At 44.5% G+C, this 20,572-nt stretch overlaps 1 protein-coding gene across 1 annotated transcript in view; it reads left to right on the forward strand.

The window, feature by feature from the left end:
• Positions 1–1,285: 1,285 nt before the first annotated feature.
• LOC114361297 (uncharacterized) overlaps positions 1,286–20,572 on the forward strand; it is a gene marked incomplete at its 5' end in the record, with an annotated part of 68,103 nt that continues 48,816 nt past the window's right edge. Inside the window, 23 exons of the mRNA XM_028316291.1 lie at positions 1,286–1,533; positions 2,896–3,043; positions 3,623–3,802; positions 4,318–4,417; positions 4,775–4,923; positions 5,237–5,474; positions 7,430–7,576; positions 8,058–8,168; positions 8,463–8,686; positions 9,193–9,357; positions 12,587–12,748; positions 12,922–13,038; positions 13,928–14,018; positions 14,657–14,803; positions 15,258–15,368; positions 15,825–16,048; positions 17,091–17,255; positions 17,524–17,649; positions 17,868–18,013; positions 18,420–18,567; positions 18,960–19,139; positions 19,526–19,642; positions 20,016–20,256. Coding sequence (XP_028172092.1) covers positions 1,286–1,533; positions 2,896–3,043; positions 3,623–3,802; positions 4,318–4,417; positions 4,775–4,923; positions 5,237–5,474; positions 7,430–7,576; positions 8,058–8,168; positions 8,463–8,686; positions 9,193–9,357; positions 12,587–12,748; positions 12,922–13,038; positions 13,928–14,018; positions 14,657–14,803; positions 15,258–15,368; positions 15,825–16,048; positions 17,091–17,255; positions 17,524–17,649; positions 17,868–18,013; positions 18,420–18,567; positions 18,960–19,139; positions 19,526–19,642; positions 20,016–20,256 — 3,685 coding nt within the window. The remainder of the gene's footprint in view (positions 1,534–2,895; positions 3,044–3,622; positions 3,803–4,317; positions 4,418–4,774; positions 4,924–5,236; positions 5,475–7,429; positions 7,577–8,057; positions 8,169–8,462; positions 8,687–9,192; positions 9,358–12,586; positions 12,749–12,921; positions 13,039–13,927; positions 14,019–14,656; positions 14,804–15,257; positions 15,369–15,824; positions 16,049–17,090; positions 17,256–17,523; positions 17,650–17,867; positions 18,014–18,419; positions 18,568–18,959; positions 19,140–19,525; positions 19,643–20,015; positions 20,257–20,572) is intronic.

Below are 20,572 nucleotides of genomic sequence, written 5' to 3' on the forward strand. Positions count from 1 at the left end.
TAGTGTGAAGTGAGGTAATAGGGGGCTGTACTAAGTTAGACTAAGTCTATTTTCCTATTAATAATTACTTTAAGTGCATTAAAATCAATAATCCATAAATAAAAATATTTAAAATTTTGCATGTCCATTACTCGCTTCGCCGCGCGTGCCCGCATAAAATTTTTATGTAGTAATATTAGACACCATAGGTACTTACGACTACATAAGGTTTGACCGCTACAGTTTGCAACAGTGGCCAGAAAAAAAATAAAAACGATTTTTCTCCATACAAATTTTTTTGTCATATTTTTTTTAAGCATGAAAGGCTCGTTTTTACGAAAAATGCATAATAACAAATGTTGATCAGCATTCAAAATACTATCCAAAACAATTTTTGTTTCGATGAAATTATGACTTTCGATCCTATGTCCACCTATTTTTAAAATCAAACTACTGTGCGTCGTCACAATATTGGATGAAGTTCTAGGGGACTACTCTAAACACTGTGTTCTTTAGTTCGGATCTATGCGTCTCTTTCTGCCCTTCTTGAGCGAATGCGACAGGTTATGTCTACGTCCCGGAAGTATGCGGGAATCACGTTTCGTAGTAGATCCACTGTTTACTCTAAGTCTAAGCCCTTAAAATTAAGCTATCGTAATGTTGCTCTATGAAGTTTCTTGGTATTTATAATCCCTCACCTAAAGGTAGAGTTGCTGAAGTAGCGTTTCGAGGAAAATGTAAATATTAGTTCATTTTAGAAGTATGTCTAGGGAGGCTAGCGCTTTCTTGGATGTTTTGTACACAGCTGCAAACTCATTAACGTCCTTTGTGAAAGTTTGAGTTTGCCTTCTATCTGTCATTTAGATAACCTTTGATGTTTTTTACAATTTAATATAACTGTACTGGATTGGATTTTGTGTGGAGTGCAATAAAGTATCTATAATCTATTCATTCATTAATGGGGGTTGAATTAACATTCTTTCATATCTTACGAGCTTTCGCGTTCTTCTGATTAATTTCGTTGCGGGTCCAATGACAGTTTAACTTTCTCCCGGGACAAACTTGACCTTCACTGGTTGGGTTTTTAGAGGCGGTCAAGCTGTAGATCCTGGCTACACAGGAGATGCAGCGGTGGGAACGAGAGGTGGGAATAGTCACGAGCTTTCTTTTACGATTAAAATACAGACATTTTATTTCTATTCGCAACGTGTTCCTCTTGACATGATATGATGCCGCCCGACTCTTTTATGCAGTCTTATTATCCATAAAGTAACTTGTCTAAATTGTCTATTATTATTGTCAACAGGACATCGACAACCTAATGACTGAAGGCAACAAATCCCGGACAGTGGCTGCCACAAACATGAACAGCGAGTCATCCCGGTCACACGCGGTGTTCAGCGTGGTCCTTACGCAGACGCTGTGTGACGCTGCGACAGGTGTCACTGGCGAAAAAGTCGCCAGGCTGTCGCTGGTGGACTTAGCTGGCTCCGAGCGAGCCGTCAAGACTGGCGCAGTGGGTGACCGGCTGAAGGAAGGATCCAATATCAACAAGTAAGTTCTTACGCAGACGCTCGACCGAAATTCCTGGAGAGAAAGTAGCCAGGCTGTCGCTGGTTGACTTAGCTGGGTCCGAGCGAGCCGTCAAGACGGGCGTGGTGGGCGACCAGCTAAAGGAAGGCTCCAATATCAACAAGTAAGTGCTCACCCAGACGCTGTGAATGGTGTCACTGGCGAGAAAGTCGCCAGGCTGTCGCTGGTGGACTTAGCTGGATCAGAGTAAGCTGTCAAGACCGGCGCGGTGGGCGACCGGCTGAAGGAGGGTTCCAATATCAACAAGTAAGTCCTCACGCAGACGCTGTGAGCAGCGATAGTATGGCCAAGCTGGACCATGACTCAAAATAAGTGGCCTAGATAGGTGCTAGAAGAGTGACACTACCTTGATACTATGTACTATTATACAATGCCGTACTGTGTACTAAAATCAACCAGAAATGTACCAAGTACAGTAAGGTACAAAGAATTTAACCATTTCAGTTTAGTCCATTGTTGTATTCACACATTTTAACTAAAGTTACCAACCCGAATCCCAGTATACATTATAAATTAATTATACTAAGCCTCTACACATGCAAATTACAATACAACGGCTGCCTTTGTACAACGGAAATTAAAAAATCGACATTCTGTTTGCTTCTCCCTCCCGCTCGTATTCGAGCTCTGTTATTGATACTTATACCATTATTTAACCACATCGTAGGCGTGTGTGGAACAAGTAAATTCGAAAAATATTTCAGTCGACTTTTGCACCGCCTTGCGGCAAGCCGGTAGTCGGGCTGGCTCTACTAATTAGTTTCTAAACCATAGCGTGACTATTGCTGACAAATCACGACGCCAACTTAAACGGCAGCACGCTCTTGGCTTACTTCTGGTTCAAAATGTCACATAAATCCTTCATATAAGCTGTAAACTCGCTGTGTCCGTGCAATATTCATAAATAAGGTGTTCAAGCTAGAGTGCAGGTAAGTCTATGAGGGTAGGTAGGCACGCAAGCCATCGATTTTCTATACTATATTCTGTCGGTTTTCACACAAAGAAAGTCTTGTTTGTTTAATGAATAAGGTGGTGTGCTTGTGAAAGATTGGGTAAGTTTCAATTCTATTGAAAAGTAAGATACACTCAAACACCTTATTTACAATATCTCCGCGGGCTTATTACGAGACGCGCGGATAGCAGGCGCGGGCGATCCGCGTGACTCTGAAACCCTTACTGATTTATTATTATCTATTAGGTATAAAGTATTTGTCTATTTTGGTCCAATACAGGTTCTGCCCATTTTCTTGTTAGATAATTGCCTCCATTTTAACCGACTGTGCCAGAAGGAGGGTAGTTTTTTATAATAACTTTGTTCCCCAGGTCCCTCACGACCCTCGGCCTGGTAATCTCCAAGCTGGCGGACCAGTCGTCGGGCAAGCCCAACAAGGACAAGTTCGTGCCCTACAGAGACTCTGTGCTCACGTGGCTGCTTAAAGACAACCTTGGGGGGAACAGTAAGACTGTTATGGTACGTGATTATTGTACTGTTCTCTATAATGAAGTACTAACCTTTCTTACTTACGGTCAATAAAAAGAAACATAACTTAGGTTCCTGTACGCCAAGAAACGTCCACATACATTTGTTATCTAGACAAAGTCATATTGGTAGAAGATTATAAATGTATTTCTCGATCGCTTTACAAAATAAAAACAGTCTAAAGGCTGATTTTACCATCGTCGGATAACTTTTATCTGAAGAATAAGCTTGGCACATTGACAGTTTCAGTAGGTATGGGAAATATGTCAAAATGACAAGTTTATTCTTCAGATAAAAGTTATCCGACGATGGTCAAATCAGCCCTAAAAAGACTTAGCAATGTGATTACGGAATTTGATCAGTCACGAATATTACTTACAATAGTCTAGAAAGGCTGGAGCTACTGGATAATTGAACCTTTATTTTTCGAGGAGAAAAGTTGCTTGCTTATCTTTCGAATTACCAAGTTTACCATAGCACCTTTATGCTCCGGTTCTTGTTTACTTATGACTGATTACACTAGTTATGATACTACCAAGCTTATACCATTACCAATGCCCCCGTACCCAGGTGGCGACCATATCGCCAGCGGCGGACAACTACGAGGAGACGCTATCGACGCTTCGCTACGCTGACCGGGCGAAGCGAATCGTTAACCACGCTGTCGTCAACGAGGACCCCAACGCGAGGATCATCAGGGAGCTGCGGCAAGAAGTCGAAGCTCTGAAGGAGATGCTCAAGTATGCCACGGTATGTATAAAACAAGACTAAATTGCAGAGATACTGCTAAGCAGTTTGGCCATTTGTTTTTAAATATAATAATAATATTGTCATTCAACGCTGTTAAGCTTGGCTGAGGCCCGCATAACAGATGTAATAATAACCCATCCCAAAAAGGTGGAGAAAAAAAATAAAACAGTTGCCAATCAAGCTACTCGTACTGCAACAACTTTTGTGTTAGCAGTTAGCAGCATAGGTCGAACTCCTTGACCGCGTGACACTGGCCACCACGAAATTTCATTATTATTTTTCATCGACCAATTTCGTTCCTCTTTTGTTTTGTTTTTCCACTACTTGAATTAATTATTGTTATCAATTCAATTTGTAACATATTAACTATTTTTATCGCATTTCGATTAAATCTAACTACTGCAAAGCTGTTCACAAAACCAAATAACATTTTAAACGTTTTTGGACTCGTCGAGACGATACTTTTTGTATGATGGTTGCTGAAAGAATGAATATCAATATGTTTTTGGTTACAGGGTTCCCCCGTGGGTGAAGACGTCCACGAACAGTTGGCTCAAAGTGAACATCTGATGAAGGAGATGTCCAGGACCTGGGAAGAGAAACTCGTTGAAACTGGTACGGAACTTTCCCATACATTACTACTTTTTACTGAAATTATTCGCTCTTATGGCAGGCAACGTGCACTAATAATTTTGCCTGGATTTCTGTTACCTCTCTCTTCACCGTCATAATTATCATCAGGTTAATTACTCTTCACCGCAGGAGATCGACTGTCTTTAATTTATTTAAGATATATCTGTAAGACTTTTTGTAAAACCGTTTGTACAATTTTTTGTTGTCCCTAATAAAATAAAATAATTTACCAGAGGCAAATATAGAATTTGGCCTACACTACAATCCCGACGCTGGCCCGATAGCTTGGCGTTCTCTGTTCACTGAATAAAAAATAATTATATTGATATTTTTTTATAGGTCGGATACAAAGCGAAAGACAGCAAGCCCTAGAGAAGATGGGCATAAGCGTCCAAGCGAGCGGCATCAAAGTTGAGAAGAACAAATACTATCTCGTCAACCTCAACGCAGATCCATCGCTCAACGAACTACTCGTATACTATCTAAAGGTAAAGTTGTATGATGAATTCTCTTGTAGAACAACTTAATAAAACAACAGTATTTGTTACGTATTTTTTACTTAGTTACCTAAATAACAACATTTCTGGGCAAGTTCGCTCCATCAGCATCTTTGAGTGAGTTTGTAATCAAAAATGAACCCATTATAAATTAAAGAAAAGTATAGCAATATCTGGTAGAAGAATTCGAGCTTCATAGTATACCAGAGTATTTTCTAGTTCATATTATTCCTTAGAAATAAAGGCATTTATGTTTGAATTGTCCTTTATTATATCTTTTTTAAATCGTGGTCTTCCATTCCAGGATCGAACCCTAGTCGGCGCGGACAGTTCAGCCGACATCCAGCTATCAGGCTTAGGCATCCAGCCACAGCACTGCCAATTGGTGGTGGAGGGCGGCGCCCTACACATGGAGCCTCTGAATGGCGCGCGCTGTTTCGTCAACGGAGCGCCCGTGATCTCAAGAGTCCTGCTCGGCCACGCTGACAGGATTCTGTGGGGGAACCACCACTTCTTCCGCGTCAACTGCCCCAAGACTACCAGTAAGTTGAGTTACAATATAGCTGGTGGTAGAGGGCGGCGCCCTACACATGGAGCCACTCAATGACGCGCGTTGCTTCGTCAACGGAGCACCAGTGATATCAAGGGTTATTCTTGGCCACGCTGACAGGATCCTGTGGGGGAACCACCACTTCTTCCGCGTCAACTGCCCTAAGAACACTAGTAAGTTGAGTTATACTGTCAGCTGGTAGGTGAGGGCGGCGCCCTACACATGGAGCCGCTGAATGGCGCGCGCTGTTTCGTCAACGGAGCGCCCGTGATCTCACGAGTCCTACTCGGCCACGCTGACAGGATTCTGTGGGGGAACCACCACTTCTTCCGCGTCAACTGCCCCAAGACTACCAGTAAGTTGAGTTACAATATAGCTGGTGGTAGAGGGCGGCGCCCTACACATGGAGCCACTCAATGACGCGCGTTGCTTCGTCAACGGAGCACCAGTGATATCAAGGGTTATTCTTGGCCACGCTGACAGGATCCTGTGGGGGAACCACCACTTCTTCCGCGTCAACTGCCCTAAGACCACTAGTAAGTTGAGTTATACTGTCAGCTGGTAGGTGAGGGCGGCGCCCTACACATGCAGCCGCTGAATGGCGCGCGCTGTTTCGTCAACGGAGCGCCCGTGATCTCACGAGTCCTACTCGGCCACGCTGACAGGATTCTGTGGGGGAACCACCACTTCTTCCGCGTCAACTGCCCCAAGACTACCAGTAAGTTGGAATTATACGGTCGCTCGTGGTGGAGGGCGGCGCCCTACACATGGAGCCGCTGAATGGCGCGCGCTGCTTCGTCAACGGAGCACCAGTGATCTCACGAGTCCTGCTCGGCCACGCTGACAGGATCCTGTGGGGGAACCACCACTTCTTCCGTGTCAACTGCCCCAAGACTACCAGTAAGTTGAATTATACTGTCGCTGGTGGTGGAGGGCGTCGCCCTACACATGGAGCCGTTGAATGGCGCGCGCTGCTTCGTTAACTGCCCGTGATTTCAAGAGTCTTGCTCGGCCACGCTGATAGGATTTTGTGGGGGAACCACCATTTCTTCCGCGTCAACTACCCAAAGACTACCAGTAAGTTGAATTATACTGTCGCTGGTGGTGGAGGGCGGCGCCCTACACATGGAGCCGCTGAATGGCGCGCGCTGCTTCGTCAACGGAGCGCCCGTGATCTCAAGAGTCCTGCTCGGACACGCTGACAGGATTCTGTGGGGGAACCACCACTTCTTCCGTGTCAACTGCCCCAAGACCACCAGTAAGTTGAATTTTAAGGGTGCCTCGTGACTGGAGTATTCCAAAAAGACGTTTTAAAAGATCTTAAACTCTTACAGAGTAAATTAGGAGCTTAATCCACTGCCATCCTCCTAATTACCACGATGAAATCCATTGGCCAAAACTTTCTTCAATACAAAACTTATCTAATAGTGTTGATGTTCGGAGCCTCAATTGCATGTGAAGTCAGCTGATTACAATTTTAAAGGAATTTAAAAATGAGTTACTCTGTTCCTAATGCAAATATTAAAAAAAAAGAAAACAAGGTTAAGTTTAAAGTAGTAAGCTCTCAAGCTTAAGTATCCACTTAATCTTGTGAGTATTGAATAAACCACGGATACTCTCGGCGCACTTAAGGGACTCTTATCTAGGTATAAATAAGACGTCAATATGTAGGTGACAATTTATTGCTTGACACAGGTTGTCAATGGTTCACAATGTTGTCAAAGGTTCAGAGAAAGTAGAGACTTACCCAAACGTAGTTTTCTCCAGTTCTTGAGTCCTTTTGAAAAAATCTGGACACCGCGGTACAGCTTTTCGTCCCTCAAAATACAGTGACATCTATTAGCAACAAACATAAACAAGTTTCATGGAAGGTTTATACAAGTATACTTTACCTTATTTTATTTTAATAAGCAACATGATATCATAACCTCTATCTCTGTCCCCCAGCGACCGCAGCATCAGAGCCGCAGACTCCCGCGCAGCCGATCGACTATAACTTCGCGCGCGACGAGATCATGCTCAATGAGCTCAGCAACGACCCCATACAGACCGCCATCTCGCGGCTGGAGAAACAACACGAGGAGGACAAACAAGGTACGAACTAGATACAAAGATACCCTTTTAAGTGTCATTTAAAATAAATAAAAAAATAATGGCATAAAACCGAGACGCATCAAAAAAACTAGTGTAATTATTATTACTTGCGGGATTGCTACCATGTGCCTTAATTTTGAGTTTCCGATATTTCGACACTGTTGCAAGCGCCATGGTCATGGAGTAACTGAATTAAGGTACGTAGCAATCCCGTCAGTAATAATAATTATGTTAGTGACCATGAAAGTTTAAAACAAAAACTAGTGTGATGTGATTGCTACATTTTGTCACATAATAATTATGTAGAATTTAATTAGGGTAAAGAATCACTAGTGTACAAAATACAAAGATAGCGTAGACCAGCGTATTTTCGCTGATTAATTAGTTGGCTGTAAATTCGATAGATTATTGCCGGCCATATTTAAAAACTGAATCAATCGTGTATCGTAGCATTATTTAAAATATTTTTTCTCTTTTTCAGTTGCATTGGAGAAACAACGACAAGAATATGAAAGGCAGTTTCAGCAACTGAGAAACATTCTATCACCGTCAACACCATATCCACCGTACTCGTACGATCCATTGAAATTAGGTAAGTAATTTTACTAAATACCATTACCAAACTAATAGTAAGTACTACTTTAAAATTACTAGCTTTTCCTGCGGCATTGCTCTCGTGACTTTCACGTACCTATTTTGGACCCCCATTTAAATCCCTGAAGGGGTGCATTTTGGGAAATCCTTTCTTAGTCATATAACAATCTGCGTGTCTTTCAATGCAAACCGTTCAGGTTTGAGCTGTCTACTGATACATTATTCAGTCAGTAACGATTGTCTTTTATTGTACACAAATATTAAGACTAAAATTAATTGACTTGTCCTGTAGGTAAAATGACAGCCTGTACCCCCACAACCGCGGCTCGCGTGGAACGCTGGGCAGCGGAACGTGACGACACCTTCAAGCGATCGCTGGGCCGCCTCAAGGCAGACATATTGCGAGCCAACGCGCTTGTGCAAGAAGCCAACTTCTTGGCTGAAGAAATGCGAAGGAATACCAGGTTCAGCGTGACCCTGCAGATCCCGCCGCAGAATCTGAGCCCTAATAGGAAGGTTAGTGTGTTCTGTGTTTCGGTCATTTTTTCGCTAATGCACTACATACATTCATATATTAAAGCCACGTCCAATCCGAGGAGATAAGGAGGAATATCAGGCTCAGCGTCACTCCAGATCACGCCACAGAATCTAAGCCCAAATAGGAAGGTTAGTGTTTTAAAGCCGTCTTGTTCTCCTTAATATATACTCCCAAGCCGCTTTCGGCTACGGTAACTACGACCAAATTCCTTTAGTCCGCAATAAGAGGACTAAAAAAGTCTCGAATTGATAGTCTGCATGCTACGCCAACTAACAAAAGCTTCGAGATTTTATAGGTGGCGCTAGTTTTCATAAAATTTTCGCAGTCGCGTTGCAATTGTACATTCAGCAACTGGTTGTAAAGTTTCGTAATAACCCTGCCGATGTCAACTTTCCTTATTTTACCTCACAAAAAAATATAAAACACGTAAAATGCAAGTTAACTCACCTCACCTCACAAATAAAATACATTTCTTTTTTTACAGCGAGGTGCCTTCGTGTCAGAGCCAGCCATAATGGTCAAGCGGCCGGGGCGCGGCGGGCAGGTGTGGTCGATGGAGAAGCTGGACAACAAGCTGGTGGACATGCGCGACATGTACGACGACTGGCGCCGCCGCCAGCAGAGGGCGCCCGACGCAGAGGTCGAGGAGGTACGCTCATACATTTCCAGAGGGCGCTTGTGTCAGACCCAGCTAAAGCCCCGTCTGTGAGCACGTAGAATTTTGTCCAATGACCCCAAGCTACCCATCCTTATCTCTCGCGCGTAATTATATTGCTGTCGCGACTGAGCGACGGGCGTCCGCAGTGAGTGTGCGAGCGCGACGGCAACATAATTACGCGCGAGCGATAAGGATGGGTAGCTAGGGGTCATTGGACAAAATTCTACGTGCTCGCAGACCAGACTATGTAATGGTCAAGCGGCCAGGTCGAGGCGGGCAGGTGTGGTCGATGGAGAAGCTTGACAATAAACTAGTGCGCAAACAAACAACAAACATGCGCGACATGTACGACGACTGGCGCCGCCGCCAGCAGAGGGCGCCCGACGCTGAGGTCGAGGAGGTACGCTTTAACACTTCCAGAGGGCGCTTGTGTCAGACCCGGCTGTAATGGCAGACTAAATACAAATGAGTAGGTCATCTTCATAGAAACGCCCGAGTGCGGTTTGTATGTAAGCGCGCGCACGCACACACTGACAAAATTTAGCGTGGATTAGCGGTGAGGTGCGCTAATGAGGGCTATCGTTTTAGCGCTCACCAGTTTGCGCCACTGTAGAGTAAGGTCCTGTCACTTGCTAGTAGCGAAGACCGTGGCACCAACTGGTGAGCGCTAAAGTGGTAGGAGGACTATCGCATTTTCACTCATCAAGATGGCGCCACTGTAGAGTAAGGTCCTGTCAATCGCCAGGGGTGCCAACTGTTAAGTATAAAAACGATAGCCCTCATTGGCGCTGTATTGGCGCGCGCTCATATAGAAACCGCGCTCGGTGCGTTTCTATGAAGATAACCTACTCATTTGTATTTACTCTGGTAATGGTCAAGCGGCCGGGTCGAGGCGGGCAGGTGTGGTCGATGGAGAAGCTTGACAACAAACTGGTGGACATGCGCGACATGTACGACGACTGGCGCCGCCGCCAGCAGAGGGCGCCCGACGCAGAGGTCGAGGAGGTACGCTTTAACACTTCCAGAGGGCGCCTGTGTCAGATCCAGCTAAAGCCCGGTCTGTGAGCACGTAGAATTCAGTCCAATGACCCCAAGCTACCCATCCTTATCTCTCGCGCGTAATTATATTGCTGTCGCGACTGAGCGACGGGCGTCCTCAGTGAGTGTGCGAGCGCGACAGCAACATAATTATGCGCGAGCGATAAGGAAGTCATTGGACAAAATTCTACGTGCTCGCAGACCAGACTATATAATGGTCAAGCGGCCGGGGCGAGGCGGGCAGGTGTGGTCGATGGAGAAGCTGGACAACAAGCTGGTGGACATGCGCGACATGTACGACGACTGGCGCCGCCGCCAGCAGAGGGCGCCCGACGCTGAGGTCGAAGAGGTACGCTTTAACACTTCCAGAGGGCGCTTGTGTCAGATCCAGCTAAAGCCCGGTCTGTGAGCACGTAGAATTCTGTCCAATGACCCCAAGCTACCCATACTTATCTTTCGCGCGTAATTATATTGCTGTCGCGACTGAGCGACGGGCGTCCGCAGTGAGTGTGCGAGCGCGACAGCAACATAATTACGCGCGAGCGATAAGGATGGGTAGCTTGGGGTCATTGGACAAAATTCTACGTGCTCGCAGACCAGACTATACAGGGTGTTAGGTAAATGGGTATATGAGCCGACAGTAGCCCATGTTAACATGGGCATATAAATGGTATGGTGAAGTCAGAAAATAAATATCCTCATTTTAATTATTTTAATTTTAATACAAATCTGATTTTATAAAATTTATTTTGTATGAAAATTTAAAAAATAAAACGATGATATCAAATTTCTGACTTCACCATACCATTTATATGCCCATGTTAACATGGATTAGTGTCGGCTCATATACCCATTTACCTAACACCCTGTATAATGGTCAAGCGGCCGGGGCGCGGCGGGCAGGTGTGGTCGATGGAGAAGCTGGACAACAAGCTGGTGGACATGCGCGACATGTACGACGACTGGCGCCGCCGCCAGCAGAGGGCGCCCGACGCTGAGGTCGAAGAGGTACGCTTTAACACTTCCAGAGGGCGCTTGTGTCAGATCCAGCTAAAGCCCGGTCTGTGAGCACGTAGAATTCTGTCCAATGACCCCAAGCTACCCATACTTATCTTTCGCGCGTAATTATATTGCTGTCGCGACTGAGCGACGGGCGTCCGCAGTGAGTGTGCGAGCGCGACAGCAACATAATTACGCGCGAGCGATAAGGATGGGTAGCTTGGGGTCATTGGACAAAATTCTACGTGCTCGCAGACCAGACTATACAGGGTGTTAGGTAAATGGGTATATGAGCCGACAGTAGCCCATGTTAACATGGGCATATAAATGGTATGGTGAAGTCAGAAAATAAATATCCTCATTTTAATTATTTTAATTTTAATACAAATCTGATTTTATAAAATTTATTTTGTATGAAAATTTAAAAAATAAAACGATGATATCAAATTTCTGACTTCACCATACCATTTATATGCCCATGTTAACATGGATTAGTGTCGGCTCATATACCCATTTACCTAACACCCTGTATAATGGTCAAGCGGCCGGGGCGCGGCGGGCAGGTGTGGTCGATGGAGAAGCTGGACAACAAGCTGGTGGACATGCGCGACATGTACGACGACTGGCGCCGCCGCCAGCAGAGGGCGCCCGACGCAGAGGTCGAGGAGGTACTAAGCTCACTTCTTTGTCGCTACACTCTTGCCAGAGTGGTCGTGGTCATCACACCGTACTCACACCCGGTCCGGTGGCAAGCCTTACAATCCGTCGCTATTCCTCCCGCACTGCAGCCCTTGTGCACTCGTGGAGATACTCAGGCTCATACATTTCCTGTGTCGGAGTCGGCTGAAATGTGAAGCGGCCGGTGATCATAGTTCCTTTCAGCTAAATGACGTCCACTGCTGAACAAAGGCCTCCATCGAGGATTTCCACAACAACCGGTTGTGCAATGCCCGCGTCCAGGTTCTTCCCACGACTTTCACCAGATTGTTAGTCCTCCTGGTGGGAGTCTTTCAACACATGGTCGTCACTCGAAAACATTATAGGTTCTATTTTGCAACATAAATGTATAATTTACTATGATGATGAATTTGTATTCAGATCTTTTATTATAAACATTCTGTTTAAAATGACAAATAAAGTTCATAAGAAGACCATTATTTCACAGATCGACAATATTTCACAGGAACCAAACGAGAAAGCGATCGATCCGTTCTACGAGTCGCAGGAGAATCACAACCTCATCGGAGTCGCCAATGTGTTCCTTGAAGCACTGTTCCATGACGTGACACTGGATTACCACACGCCTATTATCAGCCAGCAGGGAGAGGTGGCCGGGAGACTACAGGTACACCCATAAATTACTAAGTAGAATACTACTACTAAACAAGTTGTCCATAACATGTGACTCACAAAGGTTGACTATCTAAGTCTCATTTTGTTGTTTATTTTTAAATTTGTAAAATCTTATCGCCGGTTTATCGTTTACACTATCATAACATATTGATTTTTTGCTGCCAGGTGGAATTGAGTCGAGTGTCTGGCCAGTTTCCTCAAGACAGAATTTGCGAGGCAGCATCAGACAGCTCTGGTGATATGAGAGATGATGACGACCCTGCTGATCCCGCCACACAACAAGTAAGTCACTTTCTGTTAAATGCTGACTTAAAATGAGCCAAGCCATATTTTATTACTACCGTGTTTAGTCATTATGGGGGTGATAGTCGTAAATAAAAATATCTCACCAAGAATTATCACTTCACGGGATTTATTGCAACAATATAAATATTATTTACCGTTAAAATAGATATTGTTGCAATAAATCCCGTGAAGTGATAATTTTATAGTAAAAAATGCAACATAATAGTTTAAAATATTATCTCACCAAGAAGTGTGGTTGCCAATACAAAAATAAATTAAATTGGAGTTGCCACAACAAAAAAATTAAAAATAGTTAATTTTTACCATTACAAATTCGAGGCTTTATTATCCAAATCAGCAATATGTTTAAGAGCGTTGTAGCAAAAAGTTGGCGTTCGAATTTTAGGTTTTTATTGCTTGACGTCGCGTAGTGAGTGCGCAAACTGCATTTATCTGTACAATTTCAACGCTGCGTCGACTAAACGATCTTAATCCGTAGTTGTATCGTACCTAAGACAGTACATCATACATAATATATCACCATAGGTTGTCTGGAAGAGATCGCTTCATAGCGATAAGACCGCCTAATTGTACCTTGTGTGTTCCTTTTCTTCTGTTATGTTATTTGTTTGGTGTGCAATAAAGTGTATTTATTATTATTATATGTAAATATATTTTATCTCAGCATTAATGCTGGTAAAAGTTAGACCAGATACGGGCCAAGCCAAGTATCTGATCCATAGATTATTATTATTATTATTATAATAATAAAGAAATAATGTATAATTTACCTATTTGATTTTTTCTCAGATCAGACTTTTAGCTATATCAAGTTACGTAATTAATGTATTTTTTACACAAGTAAATCCCGNAGTTACACTGTCAGTTGGTGGTCGAGGGTGGGGCCTTACACATGGAGCCGCTGAATGGCGCACGCTGCTTCGTCAACGGAGTGCGGATCTCAAGAGTCCTGCTAGGTCATGCTAACAGAATCCTGTGGGGGAACCACCACTTCTACGTTCCTTTACACCATCATTCCACAAAAGAGAAGTAGTTTACGCCAATCCAAATTCATTAAGTTTTTTCATTTAATAAACTTATCTACTAAATCTTACCAGCGTACGCCACGCACATTTGTACGCTACTTAATAGAATATAGAGAGCTTTTTGGCACATAAATAGAAAAAAATATATAACAAGCATTAATTTATACTGAGCCATTAAGGACCACCCTACACTTTATCTCACTTAACATCAAGATTGTGGTCAAATAACCTGCCTTTTCATGTGGGCCTCGATACAAAAAATACATGATTCGTGTGCCAAGTATCTTCTTACTTAAAAAAAAAAATAAAAATCTAAAATTAAAAATTAAAAATATTTATTCAGTTTAGACCACAAGTAAGAAAGAAAGAAAGAAAGAAAGAAAGAAAGATACATTTATTACAAGTGGCACTTATGAACGTCAAAATATAGTAAATAATAAAAATAGAAAAGGTAGCCCGTATGGGGCACTTTACATGTCTCCTTAACTTTTGTGCCCTACCATGACTATAAAGAAATGACTATAAAGAAATGACTATAAAGTATGATAACCTCAATCTCTTTAACACAGCGACCGCAGCATCAGAGCCGCAGACTCCCGCGCAGCCGATCGACTATAACTTCGCGCGCGACGAGATCATGCTCAATGAGCTCAGCAACGACCCCATACAGACCGCCATCTCGCGGCTGGAGAAGCAACACGAGGAGGACAAACAAGGTACGAACTAGATAGATACAAAGATACTCTTATATCTGTCATTAAAACAAGTTTTTTTTTTCAAAATTTTATTTTACCGTTTGGTCTGCGTGATTAATATACATACCTCCACAAAATTACAGCTCCCTAGTGCCAATAGTTTCCAAGCAAAACCTCGGACAGACAGACATATCAAAACTATAAGGGTTCCTTGTCAGGACTACGAAACCCTAAAAACTAGTGTGATGTGATTGCATCATTTGTCACATACTATGTAGAATTTAATTGGGTTATAGAATCACTCACAAAATACAAAGATCTCTTAATAGCTTGTAGATTTTGAAGGTGTAGCTCTGCCAGCGTATTTTCGCTGATTGATTAGTTGACTGTAAATTCGATAGAGTATTGCCGACCATGTTTTAGAAAAACTGAATCGTGTATCCTAGGATTAACTACATTGGTCTTTTTCTTTTAGTTGCTTTGGAGAAACAACGGCAAGAATATGAAAGACAGTTCCAGCAACTGAGAAATATTCTATCACCGTCAACACCATATCCACCGTACTCGTACGATCCATTGAAATTAGGTAAGTAACTAAACTATAATTTCAAATGACTTGGTAACTTTTTGGTTATAGTGCACAGAAAATGTTTGTCTTTTCATTGAATGACTTTAGTCCTGTAAATTGCGGCATTACCACATTGCCATAGTAGTCACGTATGACTCGATCGGACCTACTAACTTACTTCCAAAAGTGTACTAAAGGAGCACGACCAAGAAAATTGAGGATATGCCTTATCAAATAAGGCTGTATGTTTCTTTAATAAAGATAAATAAAATAAAATTAAAATACACTCCCCCCACTGATCACATGGGTCTTTGACTTCTGATCTTCGCATATTTGTCCCTTAGTCACCTTTTACGATATCCATTATTCCTACGTCTTATTCTACTCTGCTGGAATAATATGGTCAATTAAATAAAATTATGTGTAAAAAAGGCTATCGATATGGAATGACTAAAAAACTAACTTGTTCTGTAGGTAAAATGACAGCCTGTACCCCCACAACCGCGGCGCGCGTGGAACGCTGGGCGGCGGAGCGCGACGACACCTTCAAGCGATCGCTGGGCCGCCTCAAGGCAGACATATTGCGAGCCAACGCGCTCGTGCAAGAAGCCAACTTTCTAGCTGAAGAGATGCGGAGGAACACCAGGTTCAGCGTGACCCTGCAGATACCGCCGCAGAATCTGAGTCCGAATAGAAAGGTTAGTGTCGAATAGTCTAGTTTGTGTAGGACATATTCTTTGTCAAGGTGCTCGTGCAGGAGGCCAACTTCCTAGCTGAAGAGATGCGGAGGAACATCAGGTTCAGCGTCACACTGCAGATCCCGCCGCAGAATCTGAGTCCGAATAGGAAGGTTAGTGTCGAATAGTCCAGTTTGTGTAGGACATTCTTTGTCAAGGTGCTCGTGCAAGAGGCCAACTTCTTAGCTGAAGAGATGCGGAGGAACATCAGGTTCAGCGTCACGCTGCAGATCCCGCCGCAGAACCTGAGCCCGAATAGGAAGGTTAGTGTCGAATAGTCTAGTTTGTCTAGGACATATTCTTTGTCAAGGTGCTCGTGCAGGAGGCCAACTTCTTAGCTGAAGAGATGCGAAGGAACACCAGGTTCAGCGTCACACTGCAGATCCCGCCGCAGAATCTGAGTCCGAATAGGAAGGTTAGTGTGTTCTGTGTTACGGACATTTTTTCGCTAATGCACTACATACATTCATATATTAAAGCCACGTCCAATCCGAGGAGATAAGGAGGAATATCAGGCTCAGCGTCACTCCAGATCACGCCACAGAATCTAAGCCCAAATAGGAAGGTTAGTGTTTCAAGGCCGTCTTGTTCACCTTAATAGTCCAACAACTTACATGGAGCCAAAAAAATCTGCATGCTACGTTAACTAACGAAAGAGATTTTATAGGTGGCGCTAGTTTTCATGCATTTTTCGCAGTCGCGTTGCAATGAGGGTTTTCGTGAATGAAAGATCCGCTAGATGGCGGGACGTGGATGTGGGGTCTGACTGCTGCGTGATTGGTGGATTTTGACATATCTGTCAATTTCATGTCAAAAATAAGCCATCTGGCGGATTTTTCATTCGCGAAAACCCTCATTGTACAATCAGCAACTGGTTGTAAAGTTTCGTAATAACCCTGCCGATGTCAACTTTCCCTATTTTACCTCACAAAAAAATATATAACACGTAAAATGCAAGTTAACTCACCTCACCTCATAAATAAAATACATTTCTTTTTTACAGCGAGGTGCCTTCGTATCAGAGCCAGCTATAATGGTCAAGCGGCCGGGGCGCGGCGGGCAGGTGTGGTCGATGGAGAAGCTTGACAACAAACTAGTGGACATGCGCGACATGTACGACGACTGGCGCCGCCGCCAGCAGAGGGCGCCCGACGCAGAGGTCGAGGAGGTACGCTCATACACTTCCAGAGGGCGCTTGTGTCAGATCCAGCTAAGGCCCGGTCTGTGAGCACGTAGAATTTTGTCCAAAGACCCCAAGCTACCCATCCTTATCTCTCGCGCGTAATTATATTGCTGTCGCGACTGAGCGACGGGCGCCCGCAGTGAGTGTGCGAGCGCGACAGCAACATAATTACGCGCGAGCGATAAGGATGGGTAGCTAGGGGTCATTGGACAAAATTCTACGTGCTCGCAGACCAGACTATATAATGGTCAAGCGGCCAGGGCGCGGCGGGCAGGTGTGGTCGATGGAGAAGCTGGACAACAAGCTGGTGAACATGCGCGACATGTACGACGACTGGCGCCGCCGCCAGCAGAGGGCGCCCGACGCTGAGGTCGAGGAAGTACGCTCATACACTTTCAGAGGGCGCTTGTGTCAGATCCAGCTAAAGCCCGGTCTGTGAGCACGTAGAATTCTGTCCAATGACCCCAAGCTACCCATCCTTATCACTCGCGCGTAATTATGTTGCTGTCGCGCTCGCACACTCACTGCGGACGCCCGTCGCTCAGTCGCGTGAGCAAAATTCTACGTGCTCGCAGACCAAACTATATAATGGTCAAGCGGCCAGGGCGAGGCGGGCAGGTGTGGTCGATGGAGAAGCTGGACAACAAGCTGGTGGACATGCGCGACATGTACGACGACTGGCGCCGCCGCCAACAGAGGGCGCCCGACGCAGAGGTCGAGGAGGTACGCTCATACACTTCCAGGTGGCGCCTGTGTCAGATCCAGCTAAAGCCAGCCCCCCCCCCCCCCCCCCGATTACGATAACTTTTAACGTTTCCAATCCAGACGCGCTTCTGATTCTGCGATACGATTGGTCAAAACAGCTGACGTACGCTGTTGAACGACCAATCGTATCGCAGAATCGAGAAGCGTGTCGGGATTGGAGACGTTAAAAATTACCGTAATCGGGGCTCTGGTCTGTGAGCACGTAGAATTCTGTCCAATGACCCCAAGCTACCCATCCTTATCTCTCGCGGGTAACTATATTGCTGTCGCGACTGAGCGACGGGCGCCCGCAGTGAGTGTGCGAGCGCGACAGCAACATAATTACGCGCAAGTGATAAGGATGGGTAGCTTGGGGTCATTGGACAAAATTATACGTGCTCGCAGACCAGACTATATAATGGTCAAGCGGCCAGGGCGAGGCGGGCAGGTGTGGTCGATGGAGAAGCTTGACAACAAACTGGTGGACATGCGCGACATGTACGACGACTGGCGCCGCCGCCAGCAGAGGGCGCCCGACGCAGAGGTCGAGGAGGTACGCTCTAAAACTTCCAGAGGGCGCCTGTGTCAGAGCTGGTTATAATAGTAAAGCGGCTGAGGATTATAGTTTTTTTTCAGCCAAATGACGTTTACTGAAGGCATTCTTCAAGAATTTTCACAAAGACCGGTCCTGCACTGCCCGAATCCTTTCTAAAGGTTCTTCCCGCGACCTTTACCAGATTGTCAGTCCTCCTGGTGGGAGGCCTGTCCACATTACATCTTCTATAGTCGCCACTAGAGAGCATCATTCATATTTGTAATAGGTTCTATGTTTTTTGCAACAAAAATGTATAGTCTACTATTTTGACGAATGTATTCAGATCTTTTATTATAAGCATTCTGTTTAAAATGACAAATAAAGTTCATAAGAAGACCATTATTTCACAGATCGACAATATTTCACAGGAACCAAACGAGAAAGCGATCGATCCGTTCTACGAGTCGCAGGAGAATCACAACCTCATCGGAGTCGCCAATGTGTTCCTTGAAGCACTGTTTCATGACGTGACTCTGGACTACCACACGCCCATCATCAGCCAGCAAGGAGAGGTGGCCGGGAGACTACAGGTACAACAAGATTCTAATAAAATATAACAGCCAACTTAGGGCTGATTTTTCAATCGTCGGATAACTTTTAACTGAAGAATAAGTTTGACACATTGACAGTTTCATTATGGAAAATATGTCAAAATGACAAGTTTGTTCTTGAGTTAAAAGCCGACGATTGAAAAATCAACCCTAAATAGCCCGGTCAAACACTGCCTTCTCTCGGAATTGGCGACTGTCATTCATAATCAAAATTTCTGTTTATGCGGTTTCACGCGTCATTTTTCGCGCTACGAAACCGCAAGACTAATATTTTATATCCCACAATACCTACCTACTATATAAATATCAATGAATATGCATGCGAATGCGTTGTATTTACCTAATAATTTGTTTTTTCTTTCTAGGTGGAATTGAGTCGAGTGTCCGGCCAGTTTCCTCAAGACAGAATTTGTGAGGCAGCGTCAGATAGCTCCGGTGACATGCGAGACGACGATGACCCTGCTGATCCTGCCACTCAACAAGTAAGTCTATTATCTAAAATACAGATGCGATTAATTGATAGAAAAATCTCACCAGGAAATTGGGGTTGCAATGTCAAATAATTTAAAAAGAGTTGATTTTGGTTGCTATTAAAGAAAGGATTATCCAAAACAACAATAAAATTTAAAGTGTATGTGGGTGTGTGAAACGGAACGCAAGGTAGTGAGAAGGAATGAATGAGTGAATGAGTAAGAAAGAAACATATGATTTTGGGAGAAGACGATTGTATTACGATGGAGCGAGGACTTTCCTTTTCTTGTGGTTTATCCCGGAAAATACAAATAAAGCTGGAGATATACCTATTACCGCATTTCAATTCCTACATGTATAAAACTCTGTTTCTTGCCATATTAGGTCACAATCCGCGTGGTGATCAAGCAAGCGACCGGCTTGCCGCCGTCGCTCTCGCACTTCGTGTTCTGCCAGTACTCGCTATGCGGCGGCGAGCCGGTGGTAGTCCCGCCGCATGTCAGCGCTGATACGCCACCACCGCCGCCCGCCTCGCCGAGGCATCAACCACAAGCTACTTTCCGTTTCGACCACCGTCAGGATTTTACGCTGCCGCTCACTGAAGAATTCATTGAGCACTGCGCTGGTAAGTGGTTCTGTCTCACTCTGACAAATTGTTGCTGTCTCTTTCGGACAGCGTCGAAACGCCGCCACCGCCGCCTGCGTCACCGCGCCACCAACCACAAGCTACTTTCCGTTTCGACCACCGTCAGGATTTTACGCTGCCGCTCACTGAAGAATTCATCGAGCATTGTGCTGGTAAGTGCCTCTGTCTCTGTCTCGCTCTAACATACTGCTGCTATCTCCTTTGGACAGTGAAGCTGTCCGCGTCCCCTCGTCACCAGCCGCAAGCGACATACCGCTTCGACCACCGGCAAAACTTCACGCTGCCGCTTACTGAA

Source organism: Ostrinia furnacalis, unplaced genomic scaffold (genome assembly GCF_004193835.3).
Source record: "Ostrinia furnacalis isolate ACB-3 unplaced genomic scaffold, ASM419383v2 OfSCF5501, whole genome shotgun sequence".
Classification (NCBI taxonomy): domain Eukaryota; kingdom Metazoa; phylum Arthropoda; class Insecta; order Lepidoptera; family Crambidae; genus Ostrinia; species Ostrinia furnacalis.